Consider the following 12,432-nt stretch of genomic DNA (forward strand, 5'->3'; position numbering starts at 1 on the left):
TATTATTATAGAACTTTTATTTCTTCATTCAGTTCTGTCAATATTTGCTTCATATATTTGAGACTGTTGTTTGGTGCATATATATTTAAAATTGTCATATCTGCTTCATGACTTGACCCTTTTATTAATGTATAATGACTTTCCTTGTCTCCTGTAACAATTTTTGACCTAAAGCGGATTTTGTTTTATATTAGCATAGCCATCCCTGTACTCTTTTGGTTACTATTTGCATGGAATATCTTTTTTCATTCTTTGACTTTCAGCCTTTTTGTATATTTGGCTCTAAGATGAGTCTATTCGAGAAGGCATGTATATCGGATCATGATTATTTGGTTTTTGTCTTTTTATCCATTCTGCCACTCTCTGTCTTTTAATTAGTAGGTTTAACCCAGTTACATTTCAAGTGATTGCTGATGTGACACCTCGGGGGCTCAGTGTTGAGTGTCTGCCTTTGGCTCAGGTTGTGATCCCAGAGTCCCGGGATTGAGTCCCACATCGGACTTCCCAAAGGGAGCCTGCTTCTCTTTCTGCCTCTGTCTCTGCCTCTCTCTGTGTTTCTCATGAATAAATAAATAAAATCTTTAAAAAGAATAAAATAAAGTGATTGCTGATAAGAAAGGACACCATTTTGCTGTTTGTTTTCTACCTGGCTTATGTCTTATGTCTTCTTTGTTCTTCAGTTCCTCTGCCTTCTCTTATGTTTGGTTTTTCTTTCTAATGCACACTTTTGATGCCCTCATTGCCTTTTCTGTGTATATTTTAGTTATTTTCTTAGTGGTTACCATGGGGATTATAGTTAACATTCATAAATTTTTAACAATTAAGTTGATACCACCTCAACTTTAATAGTATACAAAAACTCTGTTCCTATATAGTTCTGCCCCCCCTTATGTTATTGTCACAAATTACATCTTTATACATTGTAATGCCCACTAATATAGATTTATAATTATTATTCTATGCATTTCTCTTTTAAATCTCATAGGAAAAAAAAGAGAAGTTACAAATCAGAGATAAAATAATACTGGGTTCTATTTTTATCTGTATAGTTTTTATACAGATTTTTTTATCTGTATAGTTTCCTTTACTGTAATTCTTATTTCTTTGCTTTAAGTTACCGTCTAGTGTCTTTTCACTTCAGCCTAAAGAACTCCCTTCAGGATTTCCTTTATGTCAGATCTACTAGTAGTTAACTTTCTTAGCTTTTTGCAGGATATAGCATTCTTGGTTGATAGTGATTTTCTTTTAGCATTTTAAATATGCAGTCCCACTGTCTCTGGTCTCTGATTTTGAGGAAAAGTTCGCTGCTAACGATTTTGAGGACCTCTTCTATGTGATCCATCACTTATGTCTTACTGCTCTCAAGATTTTCTCTTTGCCTTTGGCTTTCAACGGTATGACTACAAAGTGTCTCACTGTGGATCTTTTATTTATTTTTAATTTCTTTTTTACGGCAACAGATTTTATTTTTAAAATTTTATTATTTTTGTTTTAATTTTGTTAATATACAGCGTTATATTAGTTTTAGGAGTACGATATAATGATTCAACAGTTCCGTACATCACCTGGTGCTCATCACAACAAGTGCACTCCTTAATCCCCTTCATTTATTTAACTTATCTGCCACCCTCTGTCCTCTGGTAACCATAAATTTGTTCTCTATAATTAAGAATTTATTTCTTCATTTCTCTTTCTCTCTCCTTTGTTCATTTGTTTTATTTTTTTAATTCCACATATGAATGAAATCATATGTTATTTGTCTTTCTCTGACTTATTTCATGTAGCATTATATTCTCTAGTTCCATCCATATCATTGAAAATGCCAAGATTCTTTTTATGGCTGAATAATATTCCATTGTGAATACACACACACACACACACACACCACACTCCTTTTATCCATTCATCCAACGTAGGGATGCATGTTAGTTACCCTTTGAATTCATGTCTTTGTGTTATTTAGATAAATACACAGCAGTGAGATTGCTGGATTATAGGGTAGTTCTGCTTTTAACTTTCTGAGAAACCTCTATACTATTTTCTAGAGTGGCCATACCAGTTTGCATTCCCACCAATGGTGCAAGAAGTTTCCTTTTTCTCCACTTCCTCGTCAACTGTTGTTGTCTCTTGTGTTTTTAATTTTAGCCATTCTAATAGGTGTGAGGTGTATCCTATTGTAGTTTTGATTTATAGGTGATGATGAACATCTTTTCATGTGTCTGTTGGCCATCTAGATGTCTTCTTTGGTGAAATGTCTGTTCATATCTTCTGCCCATTTTTAAATTGGATTATTTGTTTTTTGGATGTTGAGTTTTATAAGTTCTTTATATATTTTGGATACTAACCCTTTATCGGATATGTCATTTGCAAATAGTGAAATTTTTACTTTTTCCTTACCAATTTGAATGACACTTATTTCTTTTTCTTGTCTGATTGCTGTGGCTAGGACTTCCAATACTATGTTGAATAAAAGTGGTGAGAGTAGACATCCTTATCTTGTTCCTGATTATCTTGAAAAAGCTCTCATTTTTTTCCCCATTGAGGGTGATGTTAGCTGTGGGTTTTTCATATACGGCCTTTATTATGTTGAGGTATGTTCCCTCTAAGCCTACTTTGTTGAGGGTTTTTATCGTGAATGGATGTTGTTGTACTTTGTCAAATGCTTTTTCTGAGCATATTCTTAAAAAAAAAAAAAAGCTTTTTCTGCATATGTTGAAATGATCATATGGTTCTTATCCTTTCTTTTATTGATGTGATGTATCACGTTGATTGATTTGTGAATATTGGCCCACCCTTGCAACCCAGGAATAAGTCCCACTTGGTCATGGTGGTGAATTATTTTTTTAAAGATTTTATTTCTTTATTTGATAGGGAGCACAAGTAGGTGGAGCAGTAGGCAGAGAGAGAGAGGGAGAAGCAGGCTCTGTGCTGAGCAGAGTCCAGTGAGGGTCTTGATCCCAGGACGCTGGGATTACAAATTCAGCCAAAGGCAGATGCTCAACCAGCTGAGCCACGTAGGCACCCCATGAATGATTTTTTTAATGTATTGTTGAAATTGGTTTGCTAGTATATTGTGGAGGATTTTTACATCCATGTTCGTCATGGATAGTGGTCTGTAGTTCTCTTTTTAAGTGATGTCCTTATTCAGTTTTGGTATCAGGATAATGTGGATGTCATAGAATGAATCTGCAAGTTTTCCTTCTTTTTCTACTTTTTGGAATAGAGAAGAAGAGTTATTAAATCTTCTTTAAATGTTTGATAGAATTCGCCTGTGAAGTCATCTGGTCCTAGACTTTTGTTTATTGGGAGTTTTTTCATTACTGATTCAGTTTCTTTGCTGATTATTGGTCTGTTCAAACTTTCTGTTTCTTCCTGTTTCAATTTTGGTAGTTAATATAGTTTCTAGGAATTTATCTACTTCACATATAGTTTTTCATAATATTACCTTTAATTGTTTGTATTTCTGTGGTTTTGGTGGTTATTTCTCCTATTTCATTTGTGATTTCATTTACTTGGGTCCTTTATGTTTTTTTCTTGATAAGTCTGGCTAAGGGTTTATCAATTTTATTGATTTTTTTTCAAAGAACCAGCTCCTGGTATCATTGATCTATTCTAATCGTTTTTTGTTTTTTGTTTTTAGTTTCTATATCATTTATATCTGCTATGATCTTTATTATTTCTTTCCTTCTGCTGGTGCTAGGTTTTGTTTACTGTTCTTTTTCTAGCTCCTTTAGGTGTAAGCTTAGGTTTTTTTATTTGAGTTTTTTCTTACTCTTTGAGGTAGACCTGTATTGCTATATACTTCCCTCTTAGAACTGCTTTTGCTGCATCCCAAAGGTTTTGGACTGTTACATTTTCATTTTAATATGTTTCTATGTACGTTTTCATTTCTTCCTTTATTTCCTGGTTGACTCATTCTTTGTTTAGTTGCATGTTATTTAACCTCCCAGGATTCTGTGGTCTTTCCAGATTGTGGTTGACTTCTAGTTTCATAGTGTTGTAGTCAGAAAATATGCATGGTAGAACTACAGTCTTGAATTTGTAGAGGCTTGTTTTGTGGGCTCATATATGATCTATTCTGGAGAATTTTTTGTGTGCACTTGAAAAAAATGTGTATTCTTCTGTTTTAGGATGAAATGTTCTGAATATGTCTGTTAAAATCCATCTGTTCCAGTGTGTTACTCAAATCCACTGTTTCCTTGTTGATTTTCTGCTTGGATGATCTGTCCATCAATGTTAAGTGGGGTATTAAAGTTCCCTACTGCTATTATATTATATGGATTTTATCAATTAGTTCCTTTATGTTTGTTATAAACTTGTGGTATTTGAGTGCTCCTATGTTGGGTACATAAAAAATTACAGTTGTCCTGTCCTTGTTAGATTGTCCCCTTTATTATTATAGAGTGTCCTTCTTTGTCTCTTGTTACAGCTTTGTTTTAAAGTCTTTTATCTGACTCCTGGGTGGCTCAGTCAGTTAAACATCTGATTCTTGGTTTTGGGTCAGGTCATGATCTCAGGGTTGTGAGATTGAGCCCTACATTGGGTTCTGTACTGAGCATGGAGCCTGCTTAAGATTCTCACTCTCCCTCTCCTTCTGCCCCTCCCCTCACTCAATGCACCCAGTCTCTCTCTCTGTCATTCAAATAAGTAAAGAATCTTTAAAGTCTTTCATCTGATGTAAGTATTGCTACTCTGGCTTTCTTTGACATCCATTTCTTTTGCATGATAGATATTTCCTCATCCCCTCATTTTCAATCTGGTGGTATCTTTAGTTCTAAAATGAGTCTCTGGTAGGCAGCATATAGATGGGTCCTTTTTTTTTTTAATCCACTCTGTCACCCTGTGTCTTTTGATTGGAGGATTTTATCCATTTATAAAGTAATTATTAATAGATTACATTAATTATCCATTTATTCCTTGTTTAGTGGTTGTTTCTGAGAATTGTCTCTGATGCCCTCTTGTCTTTCTTTCATGTTCTGCTGATTTCTTTTAGTGTTATATTTGGATTTCTTTCTCTTTATTCTTAGCATATTTATTAGTGGTTTTTGATACATGGTTACCATTAGGTTTGCATACAACATCTTCTGCATATAGCAGTATATATATTAGGTTGACAGGCATTTAAATTTGAACCCATTTTTTTCTCTTCTCCCCATGTTGTAGTTACATGTTATTATATTTTATATCCTTTTTTATGAGTTCCTTGACTGACTTCTTTTACAGAAATACTGTTCCTGTTTTTGCATTTCTTACCTCTATACTGTCACTTTTTATCTCTCCTTTCCACTCAAAGAGTCTCCTTTAATACCTCTTGCAGGGCTGGTTTAGTGATCGTGAACTCTTTCTTTTAGTTTTTGTTTGTCTGGGAAACTCTTTATCTTCCTTCTATTCTGAATGGTAATCTTGCAGGATAGAGTATTCTTGGCTGCAGATTTTTCCCATTCAGCACTTTGAATATATCATGCCACTCTCCCCTGGCTTGCAAAGTTTCTGTTGAAAATCTCCGGCTAGCTTTATGGGTTTTCCTGTGTAAGTTACTGACTCCTTTTTGTCTTGCTGCTTTTAATTTTTTTTCATTGTCACTGTATCTTGCCAATTTAAATATGTCTTAGTGTGAATCTGCTTTTGTTATTTTGATGGGAGTTCTCTGTGCCTCTTGGGAACATTCCATCCCTAGATTAGGGATGTTTTCAAATATTTTTTCTTCAAATAAATTTTCTGCCTCCTTTTCTCTCTTTTTCTGGGACCCCTATAATACAAATGTATTATATTTGATGAAGTCACTGAGTTCCCTAGGTGTATTCTCATTTTGCATAATTCTTTTATCTCTCTTTTGTTGAGCTTGATTACTTTCCATTACTCTATGTTATAGGTCACTGATTTGTTCCCTTGCTTCTTCCATCCCGCTATTCATTACATCAAACCTGTTTCTCATTTCATTTAGTGAACTGTTTGTCTCTGCTATGTTGTTCCTTATCTCTATGTTAAGGGTCTCATTCATATCTTCCATTCTTTTCTCCAGTCCAGTGTGTATCCTTGTGATCGTTGCTTTAAATTCTCTCTCAGGCATATTACTTACATCTGTTTTGCTTAGATCTCTGGCTGTGGCCTTGTCTTATTCCTTCATTTGGGATGGGTAAATGCCTGTCTCCTCATTTTGTCCGTTCCTGTGTGTTAAGAAAGTCAGCTCTGCCTTCTGTTCTTGAAAGTCATGACTTTATGAAGAAGAGGTTCTAGAATGCCCTGCAGTGCAGTATCCCCTGTTTCCCAGAACCGGCACTTCAGAAGAGTATCCTATGTGTTGCTTATGCCCTGCTGTTGAGTCTGAAGTCACTTTTCTTTTCAGTGCAGTCATCTGCCCTGTCTCTCTAGGCTGTGCTTGCTCCCTAAGGTGTCAGTGGGATCCAGGCAGGCTAGTCCTGAGGGGTTGTGCCCACTGGGGAACTTGTGAGGGTGATGGTGGTGGTAGTGCAATTTTCACTGGGCCACTAGTTCTGTGATGAATCTCCCAAAGTGCTGCAGGGCCTGCATGCTGGGGTGGCCAGTGGAGTGAGGCTGGGTGTGGGTGGGCCTGGTGCATGACCGTGGAGCATGCTGCACACAGTGGCTGGGTGGGGCATATACACTAACAAAATCTGTCTCTAGCCTAGGGTCAAGGCTAGCAGGCTTGCAAGTGGGCCAGTCACCTGGAGAACTTTTGGGGTATTGTGCCTTGCTAGCTGATTAGGTAGCATCTGTGTAGCACTGCCTCCTGCAGCTTTGGGGGGGCGGGTGTGGAGAGGTGGAAAAGGCACACCTGCCAACTCCTTTGTTTTTGGAGAAGTCCGCTAACATCTTCCACAATCAGTATGAACAGATATGTCTCCCGTTTGTCCCCTGTATTGTGCAAATTGCCATTTTTATGTTGCCTCTTGGCTCAGGCTTCTGTCTCTTTAAGGGTGTTGACTTAGCTTTCACTCACCCTTCTGGCTTTCTCAGTGCTAAGCCAGCCAATTTCTAAAGCTCCAGGCCCCAAGTCCCACTGGTTTAAAAAACTTAGGGAATTCAGTCCCGTTTTTGAATCCAAACATTGTGGGGATCAGCCTTCCCACATGTGAGCTCCCTGATGCGAGGGCCCATTTCCCTGCCATCTCCACATGCCATCTCCCTCCCTCCTGCAGGCAGCCTACTTCCACCCTTCTGAACCTCCTAACCTTTCAGATCCAGCTGCTTCTGTTTATTTAGTTGTGGACTCTGTTCTTCCAGTCTTCAGATTGTTCTCCAGTTTATTGACTTGGATGTGGTTGGTATCTAGTTGTAAATGTAGGGACAGAGAGAGCTCAGGGTCCTTCTACTCTACTATTGTTCCCCAGACTGCAAATCTCTTTTAGGTTATTCTGTATGGATGTCACTGAGTTTCTTGGATGTGTAGATTCTTATCTTTCATCAAATTGGGACATTTTGAGCTGTTATTCCTTCAAGTATTATTTATGCTGCTTTCTCTGTCTCTTCTCTCCCCCCGGGAGCCCATAACACATATGTTGATAACGTCCCACAGGTCTCATAGGCTCTGTTCATTTTTCTTCATGTTTTTCCTTTCTGTTCCTCAAACTGGATAATTTCCATTGTCCTGTCTTGAAGTTCACTAATTCTTTTGTCTGAACCCATCTAGTGAATTTTTCATTTCAGCTTTTATATGTTTCAGCTCCAGAGTTTCTATTTAGTTCCTTTCACTACTTTCTGTCTCTGTATTGATAGTCTCTTTTTGGTGAGAAATTGTTCTCCTGGGTTCCTTCAGTTCTTTGTCCATGGTATCCATTAGCTTTTTGAGCATATTTAAGACATTTAGTCTTTCTCTAGAGAGTCCAACGTCTGGGTTTCATGAAGGCCAGTTTCTCTTGATTTCTTTTTTCCTACAAATGGGCCATACTTTCCAGTTTCTTTGCATGCCTTCCAATTTTTTGTTAAACTGTTCATTTTGAAATTACAGTGTGATAACTCTGGAAATTAAATTATCCTCCCACCCCAGAGTTTGCTGTTATTGATTGTTGAGGTCTCTTTAGTGCCTTTTCCAAACTGTTTTTGCAAAAAGTGTATTTCTTGTCACATACAGTCTCTGAGATCTCTGTTCTGTTGTCTCAGATCAGCTAGTAACCAACAGATTTCCTTAAACAACTGGAGCCAAAAAGACCAAATAATAATAACTAAATTACAAAAAAAAAAAAAAAAGAAAGAAAGAAAAGGAAAAAACACCTTTCCCAATCTTTGTAGATTGGCTCTGAGCAGGGGTACTTCTTAATGGTAAGCCAGGCCATCTATCACTCTGCCTTAGCCTTCACCTGTTTCTTGGACAGATCTCAAAGAGCAGCCAGAATTGTAAGCCTAGAGTTCTCTCATATCTTTCCTGGGCATACATCTAGCCCTGGGAACGTGCAGTACGCTCTCGATTCCCTGGTATATGTGACATCCCTTCAAAGAATCTTCTTCCTCAACCTCCTCCTTTCTGGGGTTTGGATCTATCTCCTGTATACTCCATCTACCATCCTATGTACTAGATGACTATGGGTAACATATGTCTTCAGATGCTTTTATCAGAGGCCACCCCAAAAGCCACTTTCTAAGGTGGGCAAAACAAAAGTCAGCCTCTGACCAAAATGGGTCAAAATACACAACCACAGGTTGTTGAGAACAAGGTCCATGTTGCTTCCCTTGGCACCAACAATCCACACTAGGAACACAAGTTGCCATCCCCAAAGCCTCTGCCCAAGCTATGGAATAGAGGTTTGTAGGTAGGTAAGGAAAATGCTTTCTTAGTGAAATTTAGCAGCCTCTTTCTTCAGTAAGTATCCCCCTGGTTGCTGTAAGGTTTTTATTAGATTCCAGAATTCTGAAAAATTGATTCTGTTTTTGCCAGCTTAATGATTGCTTCAGTGGAAGGACTAATTCTTAGAGCTCCCTGTTCTGCCATTTCTCACTCCTCAACCCTAATGTTTTTGGTTTAAGCAGCTTAAAACAACAAATATTACTATCCTATATAGCTTGCTAGGGTCAGGAATCAGCTTGCATCCTAACTGGGTGCTTCTGGCTCAAGGTCCCCCACAAGTTTGCATTCAAACAAGTTAGCCAGGGCTGTAGTCATCTCAAGGCTCAACTGGGACTGATTAACTCACTTCTAAACTCAAGTCACATAGTTGTTGGAAGACCTCACTTCACACTGGCTGCTGGCACAGGAGATTCAGTTCCTCACCACATGGACCTCTGCATAGTACTGATCACACAATGGCCTGGTTTCCCCAGAGCAACAGCTCCATGAGAGAAAGACCTCTCTCCAGTGTTTTAATTGTTTTATTTGGGGGAGGGGAGCTGCTTTTGGTGCTCTTTTTCCAACTCTGAGACAATTGTACTCTTATTGAGTGATAGAGAAATTTTGAACCGAGTAATTTCTTAGTAGAGAGGAGTTGGTTTGCCTTTCCTCAGAGACGTCATACATGTGTCACTCAGCCATAGAGATGGAACCAAGAGACCTCAAGGAACTTCATATAGCCTAGGAGTGGAGCAGCAACCCTTCCAGTTGACCTCTTATCCCTCCCTCTCTCAGACTCCTGCCCTTCCTCACTCAGAAAGCCGTGAAAATAAGCTTTCTGGACATCCAGGACCTTAAAGATGACACTAGAAACTACTTTCCCATTGTGTCCCCTTGTAGGTGTGTTTGGTGGTTTGTTTTATGGAGAAATGTGTCCTTTTTGGTTAAAAAACCATATGTGTGTGAGAGGTGAAGTGAATGCTTGTTCTAGAAGGCATTGCAGTAGCACAGAGGACTGCAAATGTGTGTAGAACAATGTGTACTCTCAAGTAGCTTATCGTATAGAGGAGGAAATAGGACAAGGCATTGGTGAAAAATAGATTACCAGGCAGCATTTGTGTCTCAGAACAGTGGCTGCCATAGTACTGATAAGGCAGATGCTGACATAAGGCAGGAGGAAAATATGGAAGTGGCTAGGAAAGAAAGTGAAAGATCTTTATGATTGTATTTGTTTTTCAGATCTGGTAGCATATTTCACAACATGATAATTTTTGAGAACTTTTGATGTCCTGCTTATAGAACCGAAGCTTCCTTCATCAATAATCAGACAGTTTCATTCTCCTTTATTTAATTGCTTGCTGCCATACAGAAAGACAATTAGCATCCACATTTTTTTTAATTTGAAAAAGTAAATTAGGTTCATGTTCACAATTTTATATCCACTGTTCTAATATCATTTCAGTATTTACTGAGGGCTTCATAAAATGAATTACCCATTAGGTCATAATAAGAATAGTAATGCAAGCTCAATTTGCTAGCTGCCATTTGTGCTTAGAGATGATAATGCTATGGGTGTTCTTTTGTTTGAATGGATGCATCTGGAAGACAAGGTTAGGGGTAATCAGAGTGTCAGCCTCTTGTAAGATGACCTTTCCTGGACAAATGCATCTCTCCTCTAACGAATGATACAGGCAGGTGTTAAATATCCCAGGTGAGGGTAGTTCTGCATCTTCTCTTAGGTTATGAATGGAATTAGAAATAGAAGAAAGTGTATGTCCAATTTTTTGTTTACATTATTCAGATCTTAAGCATGCTTGCTGTGGACTGAAGTTTAACCCAAATGTAACAAGAGTGAGTTTGCTTCTGGAAAACTGACCCTATATCCTAAAATACAGTGAAATCAGAGCAACCTATAGTCATTTTTATACATAGGAATTAAACTGTGGACTTTTCTTTTTGTATAATTTCGACTTGTAGTTATAAATTCACATCTACTCTAGTTTTACAGTTATTTCAACTGGGGCCTTACATTTTATTTTTCCCCTTCCAAATTGTAATCCATATTACCTCCTCTATTAATGTTTCCAGTTTGAGTATGTTTTTTTCTTCCTTGTTGGGTACAGTTAAACTGTGTTTTCATTTTTTTTTAATAAAAAGTGAATTCTGAATTTTCGTTTAATTTTCCTTCCCTAGACAATTAAATCCCACACAGAAACAGATGAGAAACAAACAGAGAGCCGTACCATCACTCCACCTGCTGCACCCAAACCAAAACGGGAGGAGAACCCTCAGGTAGGCTTAGACCTCCAAAGGAATGGGTCAGCCTATAAGATGTGACTTATTCTTATAAATCGGGGGGAAGGGGATACTTAACTCTGAATTTCTTGATTTTCCTTTTCTTGTGCTTCCTCACTATTCAATAATATATTGCCAAGTCAGTTTGGCCTAAGGCAGATTAAGAGTGTGACCTGGAGTGAGTATTCATGAGCTGGCATATAGGCATTTCATGAAATGTTACAAATTTGAAATGTAAGATTAATGATCATTTTCCCAGATATCCCATTACATTCCACATGATAATTATGTTTTGTTTGTTTCAGCCAACATTTCTAAGAAGTCCATCCTGTTGACTCAGCTAAGGGCTATTTATGTTATAGGTTATTGTTATTATATGTGCATTTTTGTTACTACCATTGCATTGCACCAGATTCCCAAATGAATCATTAGCCCAAAAGTTGTTCATTGAAGCATAAAAGTAGGGATGAAAATAGTAACATCTATACTACAACTTAGGATAGAATTACAAACTTATGAAGCAAACAGGACTGGTACAAATACAGAATGTGAATTTGTGTGTCCCCCCTTAGACGAGAATTTTTTAGTTTGGCTTTCGCATAAGCAGCTCTAAAAGGAAAATGTGGACAGGTAGTTAATATGATGATGAAGATCTGAAAGTTGGATTTTATTAGACCAGCAATTTGTTTCTTTCTGCCTTCAGTGCATTCTTTTTAATGAAACCATGTCAAATAGTGGCATGAAGCCATCAAAACTTCATGTCATTTTTTTTAAAGCAGTGACTTGTTAAGTTAAACCAGCTCATGTTTTTCTTTTTCCTTTTTCTTTCTTTCTTTCTTTCTTTTTTTTTATTTATTCATGAGAGACACAGAGAGAGAGGCAGAGTAGGCAGAGGGAGAAGTAGGCTCCATGTAGTCCATGTAGGGAGCCCGATGTGGGACTCAATCCCGGGACTCTGGGATCACTCCCTGAGCCAAAGTCAGATGCTCAACCACTGAGCCACCCAGGTATCCCTAGCCCATGTTTTTCCAAAACAAATACAAATTATAATTCTTTCTGATATGAAATGGATTCATTTTAATTTATCTTCAAAGAAGGGACCAAAACTTGAACCAGAAAGAGGTACCAGTATTGCAGATCGCTGAGGAACTAATGAAGTCATCCACAAAATTACCAGAGGAAACCAAAGGATATCTTATATTGGTGGCCCAGTGTGGGCAAGCAAGTACTGCTACCTGTAGGGTGGTGTATATTTCACTTTCTAATTGGGCAAAATCACTGCCATAAAGAAAATAAATTAGTTTTTGGTACATATGTGATGCATAGATGAGGCAAAAGTTCTTGACAACTCTTTA

At 37.7% G+C, this 12,432-nt stretch overlaps 1 protein-coding gene across 19 annotated transcripts in view; it reads left to right on the forward strand.

The window, feature by feature from the left end:
* PHF21A (PHD finger protein 21A) overlaps positions 1-12,432 on the forward strand; it is a 193,598-nt gene that overhangs the window by 163,515 nt on the left and 17,651 nt on the right. For all 19 annotated transcript variants that reach the window (XM_038563466.1, XM_038563469.1, XM_038563477.1 and 16 more), the window contains one exon: positions 10,976-11,074. In XM_038563466.1, coding sequence (XP_038419394.1) covers positions 10,976-11,074 — 99 coding nt within the window. The remainder of the gene's footprint in view (positions 1-10,975; positions 11,075-12,432) is intronic.

This window comes from Canis lupus, chromosome 18 (assembly GCF_011100685.1).
Source record: "Canis lupus familiaris isolate Mischka breed German Shepherd chromosome 18, alternate assembly UU_Cfam_GSD_1.0, whole genome shotgun sequence".
In the NCBI taxonomy this organism is placed as follows: Eukaryota; Metazoa; Chordata; class Mammalia; order Carnivora; family Canidae; genus Canis; species Canis lupus.